Here is a 23,916-nt window from a genome sequence, read left to right as displayed (position 1 = left end):
TGTTCTACTGCACTATCAAACAATTAACCTGCCTTTCATACAGTGTTAATACGATGAAGTAAATAGGTCTGTTAATGCCTTTTTGAAACGTGCAAGTACGTGTCTGTCTTGGGAGGTTGATAATGGGCTGTATGGACCATCTCATACAACCTGTCAGTTTCAAAGTAGCCTGTAATTTGTGTTTGGTTATAATTTTACATGGAATCAAATTCCTAAAGTCACTCAAAATGGTTAGTAAATACATGTCCATAACAGAAGTATTAATATGTTTAAAATTAAAAGTAAGCCTCCATCGTGGAATACAGAAATGTATTAGCATGTACTCCTCGGAATGTCATTCTCCTAGCTTATTATTCCCAACTTAAAAATTACATATCTAACTCTTAGCTAATTCTTAGACAAATTTTATTTATCCTGTTCCTATACAAGTTCTTTCTTGTGTTTTTACGAATACTTTTCTAATATTTCTCTAAAGTTTTGCAAAGAAAAATTACACCAAAATTAATTGTAAGATTTAGGCTTAAATTCTGTTCTTCTAAACTAACAAATGACAGCCCTCTGCTGGTCAATAACTATATAAGCATAAGAAGTACATTTCACAACAAGTTTACATTAATACTATATTTAGCTAAAGTAAAAAAAATATAAAAATATATGTAGTACAAAATAGAATCAGACTACAGAGATGCATGAAATATTTTATTTGGACCATTAGAAAATGTAGTATTCCTAATTTATGTAGGAAACAGTAGGTCAAGGAAATGGCTGGTTCCTTAAATTATATGGACAATTCTATGGAATATTGTAACTCTTCAAAGAAGCAGCCTTATTGAACTACAGCTTTCCACAGAGTATTCAAAAATAGTAATAAATATTAACGATAATTGTCACGGTGCTGTGTAAGACTTTGCAAAAGTCAGTAAAATGACCTGCAGGCCACAAAAATGAAATGTTGTCCAAGTAAAAATACTGATTTTCTGACATTTTGTGGTCTAAAAATAAGTTTTAAATGCAAATGTCAGAGAGTTTAGTAGCAATTGGCTAAAAATGAGAATCAAAGCATGGTATTTGGTACAACATTTGGCAATATGATCCAATTGCAAAGAGAAAATTGTTAGGTAGCATAAAATTTCAGATATTTGAAACATATATGAGAAAAATCAAGAATAGTTAACATACTTTATTAATTTTTGCCAGTTTTTAAAGACTTTTTTCCTACTTTCTACTGCATTTTAAAATGCAAAAACATATATTCTAAAATAATTTGAAAATTTCCTATATTAGTTCAAAAATTCTATAGAATAATCCTGATTGTGTGGCAAATTCACAAATCATGCATTGCAAAGTGCATCTCAATACTGTCATCTTGAATAAGCGTGCAGTGAAAGCACGTTAGCAGCTATACAGTTTATTTTCCCTTACTTAGGGGGAAAAAAAAAAAAAAGAAACCCCACTGCAACTGCGAACATGTGACAATGCGAAACAAAGAATCGAAAGTGTTTATTTGAATGTATTAGGCAGTTGACTCAATACTTTGATACTGGCATTTCACCAAAAGTAGGCAACATTGGGGGAAATAATGGAACTTAATACCCAGTGTAGGTAAAAGAGATTTGAAACATCTTCCACACATTCACATTATGGAAGAAGCTGGCTATATGCTGTCCCTCTGCATAACCCTGCCAAAAAAGAAGCTGCCACTCTTCCCCCTTGCTTTTCCAGAGGCTGGTTTTGACCCAGTTGAAGTAGCACCCATCTCCCTTGCAGCAGGCTGAGAAAAATCGCCTATTTTAAGAGGGGCTGGAGACAAGTTCACCCGCCCTTCAGCAAACTGAGCTGTAGTGACTCCGAAAGTGCCCTTCATCTTCGGCTGCTTCCGAAAGCAGGTCTGAAGAGCCTCCCGTCCTTGTGGGAACCAACAGCCTGCGCCGCCCTGACGGAGCTGGGGACGCTAAAAACGGGGCACCAGGAAAATCCTGAGGCAGCAATGCCTTGTGTGAGCAACGCGGGCTGCACTTCAGTCAGGTTGGTTTTGTTGCTTGAGAAATGCAAGTAATTAGTAGCAAACTACAAATAACTTATAACAAAAAAGGGGAAGAGCCCCTGTCCCATATTTACACTCAGCGCACACACACCCCTCCACACGAGGCGAGGAGGCTTCAGTTCGCCTCAAGACGAGCACCTGAAAGGAGCTTGCAGGGCTGATAAATCCCTTTCCCACCTCATTTTCCACGGAGGCGGTTCTCGGGATCCTCCTCTCCCGCCGCTGCCCTCCGCCCGCCGGAGCTTCGCCTGAGGCGCCTCGCGCTCAGGGCGGGAAAGCCCGCCGCGCCCGAGGCGGGAGGACCGCGCCGCCTGGGCCCGGCAGGGGGCGCTGTCGCGGCGGCGCCCGCCTCGGCGGCGGGAGGGCGGGGCAGGCGGTGCGCATGCGCCGCGCCGCTCCGCCGGCGCGGGGAGCCGGGGCCATGGCGGCGCTGCTGGAGCACGAGAGCCAGGTCTTCCTGGACCTCTTCCACCAGGACGGGCTGGTGATCTGCGCCCGCGGGCTCGGCATCGACCGCTTGCTGCTGCGCTTCCTGCGCCTCTACTGCGAGCCTGCCAGCCTGGTGCTGGTGCTGAACACCGGCCCCGCCGAGGAGGTGAGGGGAGCCCCTGGTGCGGAGCCGCTCTCCGGGCGGGCTGCGGGCGGGGCGCTGTGCTCGGCCTTGGCGCTGTCACACGGGACGCGTCCAGGATCGAATTACGGCCCGAAATTCTGCTCGTGCGGCTCGAGGAGGCCTTAGTACTAATTACGAAGGCTAAAGTAAGCTTCTGTGCGTTACTGGTAAATAGCAGAAGTATGTAAGTAGCCAGTGAGCACGAAGGGGTGAAACTTATTGACAGATTTGTCCCTTCTTGCGAAAAACAAAACCAACCCAAAAACCAAACCAAAACGCTGCTCTGTTTTTTCCCTGGAACCAGAGAGTTCTGGGAGGTGATGTTCTGGGGATGTTTTGGAGTGACCATAGGTAGTTTATAAGATCAGGCTTGACGTGTGTGACCTGCCTGCCGCGGGTACCTTTGACAGCTGGTGCAGGGACTGAAAGACGATTTCTTCTCAATTCTCTGTTCTTAAGTCAGTGTTAAAAGTGCCTGTTGTCTAAAAAAGAGCTATTAAAATGCAAACTCCTTTGAGTGCCAGTTGCTTATAGTTACTAAACTATTATCTAGCTATTTCTGAAAATAAATAGGTTTTTAAATTACCTGGGTGAGTTTGAAGCTGAACAAAGTACACCTAAGAAGAAAAAAATTGTGATAATTCTGACCTCCTTAGGTAGTTTGTTATACTATCATGCTTTTAATTGTTTTGGACATTTCCTCAACATTAACAGAGTATGTATAATTAAGGGGCTTTTGCATCCACGTAATCCGTTACCACAACGATGTGTTTTTATTGTATTTGGTTCAGGAGTATTTTATTGACCAGCTGAGGTCAGATGGAGTTGTTCATCTTCCTCGGCGTGTTACCAATGAAATTACAAATAACACTCGATATGAATTTTACACGCAAGGAGGAGTCATCTTTGCAACAAGTCGAATCCTTGTAGTAGATTTCCTTACTGATAGAATTCCTGCAAACCTCATTACTGGTAAGAGTTTAATGAAAAAAAAGGTAAGACTGTTCTGTTTGAAAATACATAAAGCTTCATTCTGTATGAAGAGTTTCTACTGACTGGTATTAAGGGTGAAGAATTATTCCTTTTTTCCCCACAAAGATTGAGGCAAAAGGAGCAAATATTTAATTCTTTCATTATTTTTTTTAGAAGGTTTTCTTTGTTCTGAACTTATTTGCCTTTTTTAATGATGCAATTTGAAAACATTCACATTATTTTTAGATTCTGGATCATGCATTTGTATGGCTTTCTGATATCAATAACTGGCTGGAAAACAAATCAACAGTTAAAACTGTGCCATTGACATAAGAAACAAAATTCAGACGGGCTCTCAAAAGAGAGTAATTTATTGCACTTGGTGAAACAGTGTCCTATCGTCTGTAGGGCACTGGCCTATTATTAAATGGCCTATGATTAAAACTGATTTTAGATGTCATGTTTTATCAACCATGCACACTACCTATTTTTTTGCATAAGCAAATCACTCCTGATGACTTCTCATCAAAAAATGGCGACACCTTACTAACCTTTGTCTTGGCACACCTTGCGCTCTATCAAAATAGCAGTATTATGCATTAATGCTGTTACTATCGTAAAGATTTTGGGAATAGCTTGCGACCTTTGTTGTTGTTATATAGAAGTTATGCATGAAAGATGTTACAGTTACCTTTTTCTTCTCATGTTCTATTCCCCTTCTCTCCTGACCACGTTGTTGCTCTGTTCTTGTCTAAACTGGAAACCCGGTTACAGCCTGGAGAGCTAGTGAAATAGATACCAAAGAGCCAGGAATATGAGGATATTTTGCTGTTATCTAAAAGTTAACATCTTGATTGCTATAACTGAATATTGAATGCTTAGGAGAATGTAAGCTTTTGCTTCAGAAGCTGTGTCCCCTTCCTTTTAGTCAATGTGTGACAAACTCTGATTTGTAAAACGTTTTTAACGTTTTTATGCTGGAGCCAAAGATGGCTGATGCCATATCTGTCCATTCTGGTATTTCTAGCTTAAAAAAGTGAACACATTTTATGGGCAACCTACTTTAATTTCTCTTCTTCCCCTTGACTCCATCCTGTCTACCTTTCTAACCTACCAAAAAAGAAAAGAAGAAAGAAAGAAAACACACCTTTGGACTTTGTCAGTATGAAAAGAAGAAATACACTAAAGATTTAAAAAATAGTCCTGTCCCATGACACAGAGTTGTTACAGTTTTTGCGTTGCCACTAGAGGTCAGTGGGACAGCAGCTTTGATAACTGCTGCGGCATTTAACACTTGGGTAACACGTGCTTCTGTTGGAAACATACTTACCTTATCTGTGTGTGAAATTGTAGGACAAAAACTTGTAGTAACGTTTCTTGAGAAGTTAACATAGCAAAAAAAAAAATCATTAAAGTGTTTCAGGTGTTTAAAATATTGTTTATAAAATCAATGTAGAATCATGTATGAATTAACATCTGATGAACTCATAAATTCAGCTAAATGAAGATAAGAAATTATCACTGCAGTAAAGAAGAATTATTCCTGGTGGTTATAACCGAATAGAAGTTATGTACTTAACAGCATAGTAAAACTGATGCAAGTTGGTGTAGTAAACAGTGGCAAGTTGTTTCTACCAAGGCTTACACAGCAGTATGAACTCACTTCAGAAGCAAAGAAATATTGAATAAAAGTAGGAAGATATTACAATAAACACATAGTCTTACTGGACTGTTACAAATTCTGTGTCTCCTGTAATGTCCTTTCAGAGTCACATCTTGACAAACTGGAAGAAATTCAGAAATTAGTAACTGAAAAATTTGCTTCATAGGAGAGATGTAAGATTACCTAGATAGAAAAAGACTTTTTAGTGGTTTATTCCATGACTTGATCGGAATGGCTAGCAGTTACATGGAAGTCTTTTTCTTATAGATGCTTTTTTCATTTACAAACCAAAGGCATATTAAAATCAATGGCTGTGTGCTGAGTTGAAGAAACTTGTTACAGAAATTAAATGCACTGTAAGTTTATCAGCTTATGTAGGTACAAGGTAAAACCTGTGATATTTGATGTCCTTTACTTCCACCTCAGAAAGGCATTTATTATTCCACTGGAAGCTGTGAACAGATAAAAGTACCACATAGGTCTTGCTTCACTAGAGGGAGAGTGAAAAGTGTCATGTGCTATTTAACACAATTAAGCGTGAGAAAAGACTTGGTTTTAACAGGTCTTGGCTGAGTGAAGTGTAAATCCCAGAAGTATTCACCTCCAACACTTGATGTAGTTAAACTATTGTTTCACTTTTCTGTACTAAAATGTACACAAGAAACCTTTTTTTTTTTTCTTAATACAGCCATAGCCAGGAAGAAAATCGGTGGTGTACTTATACAGTTGATGGTACATTTTGTCCTCATGTGTGAACATGAATGTCAGAAGGGGGGTGGCAGCAAAATAAATGTTTTCAGAATTTCTTTAATTATGTAAAGACTTGAACTGTTACCAATGAAACATACTTGACACGTCTGTAATTCCAGAGCTTCTGTAACAAAATAATTCAAATATCACAATTGTGAACATACTAAACTTGCTTTGCTATAATAGTGTTATGTGTTGCATTCACTTTGACTCCTTTTAAAAGGCCCAAGTTCAAGTTTTGCCCTAGGAGTAACATATTTTCTAAGCCAAGAAGTCGGGCCACTCAAGCGCAAGCTTTTTTTTTTGCTGAAGAAGCATCATTAACCCAGTTCTGTTATTTGGGGATTCCATGGTACTGAAACTGAGAAACAACTTGGCTTGAACCCCAGAAGTTTATTCAGCCATTGCTTTAGAAGATTTAAATTCCTATTTTATTTAAGAAAAAACTTAAAATAGTAAGACAGTTTTAAGGAAAAATCTATACAAAATTGGACTTTTCTTTGCTTTTTTGTAACTTGAAAACCTTTATTTTGGCAGGCATTTTGGTATACAAAGCGCACAGAATCATTGAGTCCTGTCAGGAAGCGTTTATCTTGCGACTTTATCGCCAGAAGAACAAGCAAGGTTTCATTAAAGCTTTTACAGATAATGCCGTTGCATTTAACACTGGCTTTTGCCACGTGGAAAGAGTGATGAGAAATCTGTTTGTCAGGAAACTCTATCTGTGGCCAAGGTAAGGCACCTCTTTACTTCACTGGAGAGTTAACTTAAAAAAAAGATGAAGGATGTTACAATGGGTTCCGAAGAAGATGAGGTATATGCAGTCACACTGCTAATCTGTGTTGCCTCTTGTATTCTCAAACAAAATTTATTCAATTTTTGACAGAAGAAGTAGTCTTAAAGATACTAAATTTCTGTAAGTATTTTTGAAAATAGACCTAAATTAAATATAAGAGGCTGAACCTTATGGTATAGCTATCCCTTTAGCCAATAGAAATCGCAGCACAAAGTGACATTCTTAATAGCTTAAGAAAAACTTCACTTATTAAATATTATTGAATATTATTAAGCCATTAAGTAACAGGAATACAGTCTCTCAGTTCTGTCATTCATGGAGGTATTTGTTTCCAACCATGGTAAAACTCCATGGATCTCTCTACAAGTCAGATTTTTTTAGCCTTCATTTACACGTATGTTTTGTATGAAGAATATTTCTTGATGACTGGTAGAAACCAAATTGCCAAGTTTGTGACAAGCATTATGATTACCCATTCAGTGCTCTTGCCTTGGGTGGGAGGTCTGCATTTTGTCCTTTAGTCCAGTCTAGAATGTGTTTCACTCCATCTTAGCATACTGTTGCTCTGCCTTGTAAACTCTTTAACTGTTGTTCTTTCACTATCACAAAGAAGTAGAAATGGACGTAACTAGGATAGGAAAGGTTGAATAGAAGCTCTTAAGTGTTCTTCCTTGGCTTCTGAACCATGGCAAGACCTGGGGGTGCAGCATGCAGTAAGGGAGATGCCCATTGAGGTCAGCAGACATCTGAGCCTCGTCCAGTTAGTAAAACTCAGCTAGCACCTATATAGCTGTGCAGGCAGGCAGGCTGTAAGGGCCGTGTTCTAACAGGGACCTATGGCTTGTAGTCAGAATCCTCACTGAATCTGCTGGTGGATCCATGTGATTCCAAAGGATTTATGAACCCATTCCAGGTTCTCCCTTATGAAATTTTTTGGGGGGTTACTTTAATATTAGTTACATGCAATAATGATGTAGAATCTAGTGCAGTGATCTTCCATGGATCGTTCACCAGCACTGTAGGCTCGCATGACTAGAATGACTACAGTCGTAATTGTGGAACAGATGGTTTTCCGAGGCTGCTCATAATATTGCAGTCTTCACATCTGTAGAAATTGATTTATTTTGCAATGAACTTACTTGTTTACCTTTAAAGCAATTAAATAATTGTAGTTTCTACAAACTTTTGAATAAATGTAGATCTAATCACCCATGTAAATCTTAATAAGCTGTTTTCCTCTTAGATTTCATATAGCAGTGAACTCATTTTTAGAGAAGCATAAACCTGAAGTGGTGGAAATACACGTGTCAATGACTCCTGCTATGCTTGCGATCCAGACTTCAATCCTGGACATTCTGAACGCATGTCTGAGAGAACTCAAACGTTACAACCCAGCTCTCGAAGCAGAAGATCTATCTTTAGAAAATGCTATTGGTAAACCTTTTGACAAGGTAACCGTTTTGATTGTTTTGCTGTGTCTAACTAAAGGGATGTAGATCTTCAAACTGTCTGCCATGCGAACAAAAATATTTCTTGTAAAATAAATAACCAGCAGCAACTGAGTATTCTCCCGTGTCCTGTTTATTACTGGTACAAGGAGAGAAACTGTGTCTGTAATGGTTACAGTTGCCAATAGGGTTTTTGGTGTATTGATATTACTGCTCTTCCTTGGTTTCCAAAGTCCCTGTGGTAAGAACATTCTGATTCATGTTTGATTTATTATTATTAAGATGGCTGCAATTTTGGTTTAAAATATTTTAGAGATAAGAATGGGGTTGTTTCCACCCGTTTCTTGAATGTCTTGCTTGTACTTTTTATTTTCTCTATTAGGACTAACACTATATATAATGCATAATATGCACATGCATGCGTCCGTTGTATGTCATTAATTGCGTGTGCATTGTTATTTTTGACAGATCTGCAGTGTTTGGCATACGTATGTTTTCTGTAGGGTAAAATAATAAACTTCAACTGTCACAGTGAAACATGGTTATTTGTTACCTGTGATTTAATCTTGATATGAGGCCCTCTGTACTTTATATATTTGGAGGGTTTTTCTTACGCTCTGTAGGTTGCATATCTGCGTAGTACTCAACTTACTTTAAAAATTAAATGACATTATAATGTTATTTACCTAAGTAAAGGATACTAGATACTAAAGGTACAGGCCAGTACCAGTAAAATAAGGTTTTGTTTGTTGTTTGGGGTTTTTTTTTATTTTACCAATATTTTATTATTAGATGGAAAGGAAAATACGTACTGAAAGCATTAAATGATATACCTCTGCTAACTGTTGAAATGTTTTATATAAAGGCATCTATATTATGTTAACTTTGCAAAAAATGATTACTTGTCAAAACAAGTATCTCACCATCACATCTTTAATTGGGTATGTTTAATACCTTTGGGAAACTAGTGGCATTCCCTGTAAAGGTAAAAAAGTGCACTCTTATCTTGGTTAGTGTACTATGTATTTGACATCCTGAACTTTCCAATTTATATTTCTAGACAATACGTCACTATTTAGATCCTCTCTGGCATCAGCTCGGAGCCAAGACAAAATCTTTGGTCCAGGATTTGAAGATACTACGTACTTTGCTACTGTACCTAACTCAGTATGATTGTGTCACTTTCCTTAATCTTCTGGAGTCACTGAAAGCAAGTGAAAAAGCTTTTGGTGAGAATTCAGGTAAGCACTGAATAACCATACAAGTTAATGCATGAAACAGTGAAATGTTGATATTTTTAATTAACATTGCCAAACATATGAAGGTATCTAATTAGGTTTTATATAACCAGCCATAAGGACGTAGGTTTTTATTGACAGATAATGCTTTCATCTTCCCACTTAACTGCTGTTGCTTAACAGTGTGAGATTTGCATTACGTTTCTTTCATTAAGCTAGTAATAACAGAGCAAGCAGGTAGCACAGGTATTCCAGATGAGAGATTTGGAGCTTTTACTGGAAAGGGTTGAAACAGGTACACATTGCACATGTCAACCTACTACTACTGCTTTCGTTTCCTTTTTAGGTTGGCTGTTTCTTGACTCCAGTACTTCAATGTTTGTGAATGCTCGAGCTAGAGTTTATCGCATTGCAGATGAGAAGCTGAATCAGAAAGGCAAAGTCTCTGAAAAAAGTGATGTAAAGAAGGAAAATGGTACTGATCATTCCTAATTTTAAGTTTGAGAGTGTCACACGATTTCAAACACTCTGCATATTATTTCTTATGCTATGATGATCTTACACAGCTCAAGATCTCAATCTGTTAGCTGGGATAAGTTGAGACATAATCTTAGTTGAAAAGCATATAATAAACAACATAAAACAGTCACGAAGCAGTAAGAGGTTCTTCTAAGATTGTTCAGCTGATCATTGGGAGAGTTTTTATAGAATTGTTCTTGAATTACATAGATGTTTAGCTTGATCTTTTTTATTTTATGTGAACGGGTAGGATGCTGCTGTTGCTTTTATTTAAAAAAATGTATTAAGGAGTTTCAGAATTAAAGAATGAATGAATATTTTAACTCTGCTTCACTAAAGCACTTATCCCCATTTTTAAATGTTTCTGTAAGAGTGCTCTACAACCTATTAGCGTAATAAGTTGCATATGTAGGCCATTGAATATTGTATTTGGCAGCAATCACCACACTATTGACAACTAACCACTAATTTAATAATCTTAATTTGTTTCAGAACTGAAAAGGGAATTGGTTCTAGAAAGTAACCCAAAATGGGAAGCTTTGAGAGAAGTACTGAAAGAGATTGAAAATGAGAATAAGAACAGTGAAGATCTTGGTGGTCCAGGTGAGAGAATACTAAATGATGGAAGTTTTCACAATACAGCTAGTTTTTACTTGACTTTTGAGAGAAGCCTAACTCTTTAGTGTAGTTTTATTAAAGAGCTAGTTTTAAATTTAATAATTTGTGGACTTAATGGACTTTATGTATATGTGTATATAAACTATGTAAAACTAAATAGTTTTACATAAACTCCTATTTAGTTCTTGCTCTAAAGGAGAAATTGTTAATTACTACACAATATGGTTTAGGAAAGAACCTGTAGTATTACAAAAAAATATTTTAATTTATATCAATATTGTACTGATACCTTAGTCTCAAAACCAGTAAAACTAATAACATGGAAATTTATAATAATCAAGGTACCATTCACTCACTTCTAAAGTTAAGTTTTAAAAAAAATATATTTCTGTGTTACACCCTTTCCATCTCACACATTCTTCTCATGCACCTGAAAATTTGCTTCTCAAGGAGATGCACCTGACTGGGGCAGAGTAGAAGGCAAGTGTGTTTCTAGCTAACTGCTTTGCTGCTTTTCCTATTTTAGGGCTTTTCATCTCCTTAAATTTCACCAAGTTTTATTTTAGGAAATAGTAAGGGTAAAAAAGTGCTTTTTTCTCCTACCCACAGTGTTCTGACTCTGGATAAGAACTGGCTCTCTTGCCTAGCGTTGTAGGAGTTTATCTGAGTCAGCTTGTGGAGAATTGTTATTCAAGGCCAACAAATGTCAATAATACTGTGTGAAACATCTATTTTTTTTTTAGACTCTTTAACACAGCTGACAAAGGCTGAAGATTAAAATGGTCTAAATTAAGTTCTCTCTTATTCCAAGTTTAAAAAAAAAAGTAATTGTCTGTTTTAATACATGCTGTATCTGCCTCATTTCAGATAATGAGGTTTTCCTTTAGACCAATTCAGATGGTGTAAGAATAAGGAATGCTGAACTTCCATTAACCTCCTCTAATCTCGTTTGGTACAAAACATCATGCAATTTAGACTCCCTGAAAGTCCAGAGCAACTGTGACAACCAACCATAAAGGCATTTGGCAGGCACGCTTCTAGGATCATTAAAACCAATTTGCTCAAGAGCTGTTGTGTAGCTGGATAAGTACAGCATAACAGCTTATAAACGTGATGCTGTTTCTCGACTGCAGGGCAAGTGCTTATTTGTGCCAGTGATGACCGAGCCTGTGCGCAGCTCAGGGAGTATATTATTGCTGGAGCAGAAGCTTTTTTAACAAGACTGTACAACAAAACCTTTGGAAAGGATGAGAAAGCTGGAGAAGCATGGATTAAGGAGGACAGAAAAGTCGTCAAGTCCAAAGGAAATGCCAGACCAGACACAGAGTATCAAGCCAAAAAAGCCAAACTTGCGGCTTCCTCAAAACAAAATAAAACCAAGAAGCAGCAAGACCGGACTATAATCCAAATGATAGGGAAAACTGAAGAGGAAAAGAGAGAGGAGTTAGAGGTGGAAGATAACAAAGAATTAAGCAGTAGCCAAGAAAGCAATATTGAAGAGACCAATCCTGAAGATTTCCATGTGAACTTGCCCTCAGATTGTTACTACGGTATTTTCAAGAACCCGCTCACAATTATTCATCCGTTGCAGGGTTGCAGTGATCCCTACGCGCTCACTCGGGTGCTGCAGGAAATAGAACCAAGATATGTTGTATTATATGACGCAGAACTAACTTTTGTTCGGCAGCTGGAAATCTACAAGGCAAGCAGGCCTGGGAAGCCTTTGAGGCAAGTTGACTCGGTCGGGGTAATTTTAGTCTAAAAACATAAAAAGTGCACTTTCAGCAGTCAAGGCAGAACATGCACCTACTGATGTTCTTCAGCTACCTTTTAATTTCTGTTTAGCCACCTTCTTAATATTAAACAAAAGCATAACAAGTGATGTAACCAAAAGACTATTTTTACTTCCCAGCAGGTATTTAGTACCTTAACAGCAGAAACATACCTCTAAGGGGAAAAAAAAATCTGAAAAAAAAAGTTCATTCCATCTTTTACAAGACCTCTGCTTAGATATCTTAGTGGCAATAGATATGTTTTGAGGTGCTGTAGTCTAAACTGTCTCTATAGGTACAATTTTTACACAATAAGCTTCATTTGGATTTAATTAATTTTCATGTTTCTTGATGTCTGGTCATGCTGAAGACCAGTAATTCAGAAATTGTAACAGAAAAACAAGTGAAGGAAAATGCAATAAAGAAAATAAGAAGTATGTGCAGTTATACTCGGTTCTGGTGTTAGCTGACAAAGATTTCTGCATTGTGTATTTATAGTTGATGCAGTTGTAAATCACAGAACTGTTATGAACAGATGTCACAGACTAATTAAAAATGGAGAAAACGTAAAATTTAGTATACTATCAGGTTTTGCATTGCCTTTCATTTATATGGCTGCCTAATACAGCATTTCTTGAATGCAGTAAGCTGTAGTTATACCTGTACCTCTCAAAATAACTTAGGGTAGTTTCTTAAGACTTAGAGTAAACACACTTTACTTACTACAGTTGAAACATACTTTATTGGCGTATAAAATTACCTTTTGAATTATAATGCTTTATACGTTAATCACCTCATGAAAATAATTGCATAGAATTTAGCAAAGCAGTTGTAATTTTCCAGTCAAAGATTTGTATATATGCACTGTAACTGAAGATGGATATCAGTTTGGCAGTATTTAGTGTCAGTACCTGATATCCAGGTACTCTGGATAAGGGCTCTGTACCACAGATGTAAGTGACAGAACTCACAAAGTATATTTCATGAGGATAATTATGGGTTATTTGTACAATTTATTTTTAATTGTGTAATTAGCATGTGTTGTATCTACCACCAGCATCATGTTCCCACACTGCAGAGCAGGAAAATCAGATGCAGTTGTGAAAGTAGGGGCTAGGAGATGTACTGTATGAAAAAGTAATAAGAATAAAATCCTATCAGTCTGTCAAAATGTACCTCAATTAAAATAAACTGAAAAAAAATGACTGTGCTGAAAAGCTATATGCAATTAATTCCTTAAGGTAATTATTAACTCTTCTATATTCCATATAAATCCCTGTTTGCGGAAAAAAAATTAATTTGTCGGTATGTTCATCTCTGTGAGATAAATGACAGCTTGTTCTTTGTAGAACCTACAATTTCCATGTACAAATATATCATTTTAAAATCCTAGATGGTGGGTTTTTTCCTAACCCAAGATGATTGTTGATTTTTTTTTTTAGTTTGTTATATATATTCTACTGAGAAGATTTTAAAGTAACTTCTCTGTTATACTTGCTTTGTGTCTTTACTGAATGGCTGACTGAAATCTGAGTCCACTCTGACTGAATCCCAGAATTCCAGTAAGTGTATCTGCCACTGGGAAAAGAGGGAACACAGGATATAAGAATTTTTGTTGCTGATTTTGGAATATCTTTACAGAAGATATCTTTACAGAAAAAGCCTTTTTTAAGGCAAATACTAACTTGTCAGGCATGTCCTGCTACTAATCTCAAATATTGGTTGTGGGTGTTTTTAACTGAAGTTTTGTGATCTCTCTTTTCTTTTCCTTTCTTCCCCCCCCCAGGGTTTATTTCCTCATATATGGGGGCTCAACCGAGGAACAGCGCTACCTCACAGCTCTGAGACAAGAGAAGGAGGCCTTCGAAAAACTCATTCGGTAACAAAATTAGTTTGCTACCTTTATTATTAATTATAATGGGATTCCCTTATATGCTTACACTTTAAATAGAGGAAGTTCTTAACTGTGTGAAAGCTTTAAATAAACTTTTAATTCAGTTGCTTTTTGGATGTAAAGAGAACTTTCCCACTGAGAATCAATGACAAGTCAAAACCTTCCCTTTCAAAGCACCTGATATTTCATTTATTAATTTCAGGGTGTTTAGTATTAAATTTCAAAGGCTAAACAGCATCACTTGTATTTTTCCCTAATTGTCTATTATTTTTATTTCTGTAAATGTGTTTTTTTCAGCAGATGACATTTCTTATAAGGTATTTCTAAGGCTTTTATGACTTGATGTTGTTTAGCAGAACAAAACGTTTGTTTTGTCTTCTCACCAGGTTATATGGCTATTACTGCTCATTAGTTCCTTTGGTTCATATGCCCTGAGAAGTTCTAAAAATAAAAAAATCAGATGCTAAAAAGTGCTAACAATTGAAAATAAAAACATAGCATTTAGCGGAACAACCTGGAAAACCCAGTCAGATGCATTTCTCATCAGGTTTGCGATTAGTATTAAACTATATATAATTTTACATCTGACTGAAGGGTATTGAAGTATTCTGATCTATTTTTTTCTCATATAATTGCAGTTTTTAGTGTTTCTTTCTTTGTGGTTCCTTAGAGAGAAGGCCAGCATGGTTATTCCTGAAGAGAGAGAAGGGAGAGATGAAACAAACTTAGACCTAATAAGAGATGCTAAACCTGCCTCTGCTTCTACTGACACACGCAAAGCAGGTGAGCAGTTCCTGAAGGTGGGCTCAAGGCTCTCAGCTTTCAAAAAGACCTGTAACTTTTGCATTTGAATCCTGTCCGAAGCATCTGCGTCCCAGACACACTGCACATTGACCCTGCAGTCCTGATGGTGAAAAAACGTATCTCCTTTACTCCATCTGCCTCTGTCTGTGCAATGACAAGGAATTACACTTTTCTTGGAAAATATGTGAAGGATTTTACCATTAAGCCAGACACCATTTGGATTGTTTCTGGGCAGCATGTTGGTTATGAGAAAGCCTAGTATTGCTTGTCATGAGGCAGACAGGAATTAAAACAGTTGAGCTAGGAAATGTTGGGGACTTGCTTTCTATCTTGGCAAAGCGAATTGCCTGGGTAAACAACTGCAGATTGTGTTTTCTATCTACTTTCTTTGCAGTAAAGCATCTTTTTTCTTTTGTTGCAGTTCTAGCTGTATTTTTTGTTCCTTTCTTTTGACGTGTATACTCTCTTGACAGCTCTGCCCCTGTTTTTCTTTGCTGTCATTTTTTAAATCCTGCTTTCCTTTACCATGTGCTCTCTCATCTTTGCTATTATGTCTTTTGTGGCCCTAATGCTGCAGTCTCTTTGTGTGTCCTTCTACAGATCTATAAGAGGCTAATATATAACCCCTACAATAAAATGCCATATGTACGTGGGAGACAGATGAAATAAAAACGATCAGCTTCTGTATCTTGTTTTGTGGCAACTTTTAGAAGATTTTCCTGATGCGTTTAAATAATTATCATCTACAGTTTAACGTCTTTCACTGTCACATATACAAAGCTTATAGCAGGTAATGTGATAGATCTACAAAACCACAGAGCATACTCCATAAACTACAGTATATAATTTGGCAACAGTGAAAAATCTAAGTCTGAATTTATGATACTGCTAAATTTGAGGTATAATTTGAGATGTGTAGTCCATCCATTGCAGAGGCATTGGCAGCACACGGGAAGAGTGCACAACCAGAGTCAGAGGTCGTAAGTATCAGGTTAACTCTATTTATTTTGCTCCTTAGGTGGACAGGAACAGAAGAGTGTTCAGCAAACTATAATAGTGGATATGCGGGAATTTCGTAGTGAGCTTCCATCACTGATTCATCGTCGTGGTATTGACATTGAGCCTGTTACTTTGGAAGTTGGAGATTACATTTTAACTCCTGATATCTGTGTAGAGCGGAAAAGCATCAGTGATCTGATCGGTTCCTTAAATAACGGAAGACTGTATGCACAATGCATTTCTATGTCCCGTTACTATAAGCGACCAATTCTCCTGATTGAATTTGATCCTAACAAATCTTTCTCCTTGATTCCACGAGGCTCTCTACATCAGGAAATTTCCAGTAATGATGTTACTTCTAAACTAACCCTTCTCACACTCCATTTTCCAAAGTTACGTATCCTGTGGTGTCCATCTCCCCACGCTACTGCTGAACTGTTTGAAGAGTTAAAACAAAACCATCCCCAACCCGATGCAGAAACAGCAATGGCTGTCACAGCAGATTCTGAAGTTCTTCCCGAGTCAGACAAGTATAACCCTGGTCCTCAGGACTTCCTATTAAAAATGCCAGGTATTAATGCAAAAAACTGCCGTGCCTTAATGAACCACGTTAAAAGCATTGCAGAGCTAGTGACACTGTCAAAGGATGAACTCTCCAAAATTTTGGGTAATGCTGCCAATGCCACGCAACTCTTTGACTTTATCCACCTGACCTACGGAGAGGCAATATCAAAAGGAAAAAGCAAAAGATGACTATTGAGATTGTTCAACATGGGGCATGGATAAGCTTTTCTCACACAGTACCTTAGCAAAGTATGTGAAATATTTTGATAAATGCCCTCTAAGATAACCAGCTGTTTCTTTCTAATGCCGTTCCATCAGTTTTAACATTTGAGTTAATTATTACTGAAAGCAAGTTTCAAGAGGAATAAAAAATGTTTTTAATAGAGAAATGCAAATGGTTTTTATTCTTTCTACAGCACTTTAACCAATTCTATAATATCACTGAATAAACTAAGTTCTTCACTGAGTCCATAAGAATTGAGAGCTAAAACTAATTGATAAAGGTGTTTTCTTTTGAAAGTTACAATGTCTTGTTGAAGCTAAAAACGTACTGTGTTTTGATTAGTATGTGTGACCTGCTGCATGATACATCACTTTGACATTTTTATTAATGTCTTACTCTCTGGAAACTGCCCATTTTTGATTGATAGTGATGGAGCTATTTGAAACACAGCACTGTCTTTTGTCAGGAGTCTGTTTAAGAGAAAATGCTTGGACTCAACCATGAATTGTAGAACATCATAGTAAGCCTTTGTCACAGTAAACTATGTGGTATGTTCTACATTATGTTTGCTTACTTTACTAGAAGAAATACTTTCTTTTTTGACATTCCGAAGTTAGTACAACTCTGTCTTGCTAGATTTTGCAAAGTTCATTCTTTTAGCCTAGCCTGAATAGAGATTCTGTGATGGCAGAATACAACTTAATTCTCAGTGTGCCTTACTTATACTTTTAAGGTGCTATATTTTTTTAATCAGTTTTGATAGCTCTTTCACCTCATTCACTTGACAGTGAAAAATCTAGGTGTACTATTGGGACTATTCTTTTTTACCAGAGCATATTTCGTCTCATAAAATGCAATAGTTTTCTAAGTAAGGTTTTCCAAAAGTGTTGAGAATTCTTCCAATATTGTCTGCTTTCTGTGTCCTATTGCACTTGGATTTTAATGTCTTACATAGACCATCTTTCAATAAATCCAGTAAAGCTTATGTCACCTGGAAGATAAAACTTTTAGCATTCTGCATAGCATAAAACATTATTCTTCTGATAGTTTCTGAATGTGTATCTTGTTAAAAACATACATTCTACACTGAACTTTGGTATGACAACTATGTAACAAACTGCCATTGCCAAAAGGGTTGGTCCTATGTCATTAACGTTAGCTGTTTACAAAATCTTTATCTATAACGACATGCACCTATGTATTTATATGATTCTAATGCTAACAGATCAATATAATCTCTGTCAATAAAGGAGAAAATATTGATTTTCTGTATTCAGGTTCAGTAAAAATGTACTGTGCACTTTCAGGTTTAATGTTTACTGTGCATTTGAAGTGTCAATTATGAATTTGTTAATTTAGCGTCTAGGACTGAGCTGTGACAGATTCACAGTGGATGTTTTTCTGCAGATGCAAATCTCAGTATAAAATACATCCATAACAAGATGAAGAATTGTTAATTGTCTTGTTTCTCATTTGAGTGTATTTATATCAGAAGTTTTTTAATTTTAGTGTGTAGTTTATAATCCAGCTCTTAGGGTTTCTATTGCCCTGTATTCTAATTTATTTCATTTAATATAAAAAGAAGTCTTTCCATGAGACTTTTGCTTATTCAAAGCAATAAGGTCAGACATGGTCAGGGTTGAGAATGCCTGTCAAGTGGTGCTAAGAGAACAGGAAATCAGAGTAAGAACATAACTGTCCTGAATGCATGGCCTGTAGAGCCTGATTCAGAAAAGGAGAGCTGAACAACCTTTGAAAACATGTATTGTTCGTGCATTTGCATCATTATGATGTTCCATGAACTGTGGGTTTGGTTTTGGGTTTTTTTTTTTCAGATGTACTGCAGCTTGGCTTTGTCACTGGGGTTTTTTGCTTAGATTTGTATATGGTGAAAATGAAGGGTATATGAAGAGGTTATAAAGTTGTACCGTTGTGTTGTAGGCTAGATCAAAGTCACATACTGCACTTAAATATTTATAATTTGTTAAATATTTAAAGTGCCTTTTGTTTAAATATGTGGAGTGTTTGTGAGGTGGTGGTTTGTGGGTTTTTTAGTGTGGGTTTGGTTTGTTTGGTTTTTTTTTTTTCAATGCAGGATTTGGCTTTTTCTTTAAAACAACCACAAGTAACATTGTCATATGTTGTTATTGCTTATTTATGATTCCTGCATGCAGATGTGACAAAATGTTTGGGTGAATGATGAATGTCCCTCGGATGCATTCCCTGGCCTTGTGTTCTTTAGCTTGCTTTCATCAACAGTCATGAAATTTTGTGTATCTTACTGTCATTGCTTGATGGTTTAAGTTTCTGCTTTTTTGTATTAAAGAAAAAAATATACTGCCTTCAGTTTGGGAGTGTCTCAGACTCTTTCTTACACCCAAACCAAGACCACGCGCTTCAAGGTCACTGAATATGTGAGACCAGTGGGGTTTATATGCTATTGGGAAGTTAGCAAGTTGCTTGTTTCTGCAGTTGTCCTAGGCTTTGATTGCACAAGATTTCTTCTAGAATAACCATAAAACTGAAATCTCTTAGGAGCAAATGCAGCTTATCTTAGGAAATATATTTTGCACAGGATAGATGATTGTAGTTCTATGTTGAAATTATTTTGATACTATTCCTGCTAGTGGTGACACTTGCAGTTTCTAGCTACAGTTGCAAAGGAGCGTTCCATGCTTGCCCTGCTGTCTGTGCAGTTCCTGACCAAAACGAACTTCACCTTCAGAATTACTTTTTCTGCATGAACACGTTTAGTAGGGCTTTTCTAGTACCAGCTGTATTGATCATTTTCAAATTTATACTTGCCAAATGTAAATGTAAACCAGTTGACTGGAAATCTGCATTGCTTATAAAATGTGCAGCCGTACTGTAAAAAAACAGTGAGTCTCTTAAAAAGTACAAAAGTTTAAACACGGGGATTTTTGTCATTGTGAGGTTCTCATTTGCAGAGTGATAGTACAAACACAAAAAACTTAATTTTTGAAAACGAAAACATTTGTCTCTAAAGCTTTCCTTACTCATCTAGAATTCCAGTCCTGTGGCTGTAGAATAGAATCCAAGGCAAGATCTTCCAAAAAATAGTTATTAAATGAATACATTATTTATATGCCAAATAGCATAAAGAAATGTAACTGGGGTTCGTTGAAGGAACTTGTCACTTGTGGGCTTACCAATTGAGAATTTTCATTTCAAGCTCCATTAGCTGGGTGCCAGCAAGGTTTACAGTCCTTTTATAAGGACTATATTAGGATAAAGTTCTCCTTAGCTCTTACTCAAAGATAGCCTAAATTAAATTAATACTCAGTTGATCTGTTTTCTACAATATGAGGTTGTAAGAAATGCAAGTAAGGTCATAAACCAAAAAGTTCAGGAAACATTGCTCCAGGATCTTACAATACTTTGTAATTATAACTTATTTCACATGTTCACTCTTTCTTGATGTAAGAGCAAGACTTTTGGACATTTGCAGAATCAACTCAAACTAAGCATAAACCCTTTTCTGTTCTTCATATGAAGTCCTTAATAAACTTTTTTCCCAAAGTCTTCAATTTTTTTTATATAGTCATCCTTTCCAAAACTCCCTCTCTCAAATATTTTAATATCCTGTTCCACAGTTGGCTAGCAACCTAGTCAAAAATAAGACATAACTGATATATATGTGTGTGTCAATAATATCTCTTGCTTGTATGTTTTTATTTCCAGTTTATTCCAAGTGCAGCTTCAAACCATGAGAAATATCCCTCATCTACAAGATGAGGGGGAAGAGCTGAACACCAAGAATCTTTCTTGATGTTTATCAGTTGCAAATGACTTTAACTGTGATAACAGCAAGTTTGGTGAGGCTAGTAATGTGAAATTATTGGGTACATCTCCTGTAACCTGGAGTTGCTTTTCTCTGTTTAAAATTGAGATTCCAGTTCTAACGTGTATGAATTTGAAAGGTTGCATGATTCATGTGGTACAGAATGACAGCAAAGACTATTTGGTAATAGACAGAGTGCCTTTAAACCTTCCCGCCCCCCCGCCAGCCACTGAAAATGGAATCAGACAGAGTCACTGTGAAATTTGACCCAGAATGCAGTTGAGAGGTAATTCAGAGCTTCTGTCCTCTCTTTGGCTTCAATTGATAAAACACCAACATTTGAAATTGTGTATTTCTTAGCTTTAGCTTCTCCTAACACTCTCTAAGGGAACCAGGATCATAATGGTTTAATAAAAACACTTAGCTTTTTTCCCTACTAACTTCATGCAGCTAACATATATATGTATTTTTATATAGGCTCAGAAAAACTGATACTAAATAAGAGGGAACTAAAAGGATCCTGTAGAAAACAAACACTTCAGCATTATTATTTTCCCTTGTATTTTATTCTTGGAACCAGGCAGTAGGTTCTGGGGGAAAAAAAACTTACTCCATTGTAAGAGGCCAGAGAGAGAGAATGTGCATGTCTGACTAAATGTTTTGATAAGGTTGTACAAGGAAATATTCATATGTCTTAAAGCTTCATTAAAGCTTCAGTGCCATTTTTTATTTTGAGTACAAAATGTTAAGAGTTCATCTCCCAGACCTTTCAATACAAACAGGCTGGCCATTTTTTAACTTGAGTTTTGGTCTGCACGTTACAAGCTCCTTTGCAATAAATTAAAAGGAAGAAATATTCTCAGCTGCACAGTCTTGAAAACAGGGAAGAAATACTCAGTAGCTTGGCTAGCCAATACCTAGCCGTGAATTCTTAGTCTTGCTGAACTTCCTAAGGGGAACCAGGGCTTCTACACTGCTATGGTGATTTGTAGTCTCAACAGAAGGTGTTGCTGCAGTGTATCAAAATGGGCCTGTGTACGTACTAAGTCTAGTGTGATTTTTTTAGAGCATGGCAAAATTATCTTAATCCATGACTTCTATAAAGCAGTCTTCCTAGGAATATTAAATTGGGGTTAAATAGATACTGTTTTCTTAGCTTGCATTTTACTATCGCTCTGTTCGTAAGAGCTTCCTCTGTAAATAAAAACATAGATTCCATTTCTAGGGCCCTTTGTCACTCAGTGTTACTTCTTGTTTCCTTCAACTTTATCATCTGCTATCAAAGAGCAATAGACTGTAGTTATTAAACAATAACAAAGGGCCAAGAGGGCCAGTATGTAAATGTAAATGTTCAGATGATCTTCAGCTATACCACAACAGCAAAAATCTAGAGATCCTTCAAGAAAACAGTCCTGCTCATACCAAATATGAAAAAATACTTAGGAGCTTTTGAGGCATGTCCCATCCAAATCCTGGTGCATGCAGTACTGTCTATACAGGTAGTCTTTAAGACAGTGAAGATGTCTCAGCCAAGCCTTGAACTGCAGAAATAAATCTGCTGCATTATAGTTCATATAACTACTACAGTAGATTAGGGTTCTCTTAAATATCAGCATTATACTGCACATCACTAGCTGACAGAAGTCATAATCAAGATTTTCTTTTTCACTTTAATATTTGCTTGACAGAATGTTTGAATGATCACATACTAAGCCACTTGAATTTTTCCCACAAAGTGTTACTGATACTACAGTGTAGTGGGATTTTTATTTTCCCAGCTCCATCACCTTCTTAGGGATCCCTGACATGTTTGTTTGAATAACACATTCATTATTACTCAAATAGAGGAATTTCAGCAGATATCCACCAGGAATCTGACTTTCATTCACTCATTATCAACTTTGCCGATAGTGTGTAACATTCCACATCGGCATCTGCACACGCATATACACACACGGACACGGAATATCTGCTGCGTTGGGTAATACGAGCCTGCAAATCTTCAGTCTCCAGGTCTCTGAAAATGACCCTGAAAAAGTAAGCGAAGCCCATCCCTGTTTCTATATATAAAACTGTTTGTTTAATTGGTGGACTGCACCAAGAATAAATAATGAGGTAATTCTGAAGATCATTCCCAGAACAGTCAGCTAGGATTGTTTCTGCAAGTCAGAGCTCTCTCCTCTCCTTTGTTTTTTGTTTTATTTTGAAACGGTTTCATTGTCTGAAGGTGAACAGCTTTTATCTGAATGTAATTTTAAGAACAGCACAACGTTTGGTGAATGAAGCATTCTGCATATAAGTGAGGTTTTGGAGTGTTTGTTTACTGAATGCAAAAATTGTTAAAAGTTCAAATCCTAAAACTGGATCAAGGATTCTAACCAGACTGTAGATGAAGTTCCTTCCGTGAAAAAAAAAAAAAAGAAGAAAAAAGCTTTGAAGTACTCACAGTCTATTAGGCAAGACTACCATCAGATTTTTTCCAAGGTATTGCACAGATCCTATTTACCTTGAGTAACAACAGTTTAAATTGGGAACTTAACTACGAATTTTATCTCGGAAAAAAAGATTTTAAAAATCTTACGCAGGTATAGTAATTCCTTTTTCAACTTTTTTTTAACTCTTTAGCTGTAACAGGCTTGATAATAATAATAATAATAAATCCCTTCTATTTTTGCTTCTATTATATTTTGCTTTGTTTCTTCTAATGTATCAGAAGTATAAATGGCTCCTCTATGTCTTGGTCTGTGCACTAACACATAGATGAGGTAAAAAGTAGCATACAAAGTTCAGAGGTAAGTAAAATTACTGCATGGTAATGGGGCAGACGTGCTCACAGGCTTGCTGGTGATTTTTTGTATTTTTTGTTTTGACACAATAATTGTCATTTTTAATGACTATGGAAGTAAGTGGAACTCGTGTAACTTGACCCGTTGTGGTTAAAAGGATATAACCTCTAGTCTGAAACTAAACAGGCCGTACGAGGAGAGTACTGTGCCTGTTCCATAGACTAAAAAAATTAAGATCTTAATTCTGTCATGCACTTGGTGATGTATTTATCTTTCCTCATAAATAGGGAGCCAGAAAAACTAAAGGCAAAGGGATATGCCCAAGCTGACAAAGCATCTGTGAAGTGTGAAACTGAAACTAGCCGCTGACTCACAGATCAGTTTATACCTCAAAAGTTTTCTCTTTCGTAA

The 23,916-nt window shown here is 36.8% G+C and overlaps 1 protein-coding gene across 1 annotated transcript; it reads left to right on the top strand.

The window, feature by feature from the left end:
* Positions 1–2,465: 2,465 nt before the first annotated feature.
* Positions 2,466–19,271, top strand: ERCC4 (ERCC excision repair 4, endonuclease catalytic subunit). The gene is made up of 11 exons (XM_086622036.1): positions 2,466–2,639; positions 3,449–3,629; positions 6,580–6,775; positions 8,082–8,289; positions 9,347–9,527; positions 9,871–9,999; positions 10,536–10,646; positions 11,795–12,389; positions 14,220–14,312; positions 14,998–15,110; positions 16,150–19,271. The coding sequence occupies exons 1-11, from the start codon at positions 2,466–2,468 to the stop codon at positions 16,881–16,883; spliced, it is 2,715 nt and encodes a 904-aa protein (XP_086478162.1). The 3' UTR covers positions 16,884–19,271.
* Positions 19,272–23,916: the final 4,645 nt, after the last annotated feature.

Source organism: Tauraco erythrolophus, chromosome 17 (genome assembly GCF_009769465.1).
Source record: "Tauraco erythrolophus isolate bTauEry1 chromosome 17, bTauEry1.pri, whole genome shotgun sequence".
NCBI lineage: Eukaryota > Metazoa > Chordata > Aves > Musophagiformes > Musophagidae > Tauraco > Tauraco erythrolophus.
This window is presented reverse-complemented; position numbering and strand designations above follow the sequence as displayed.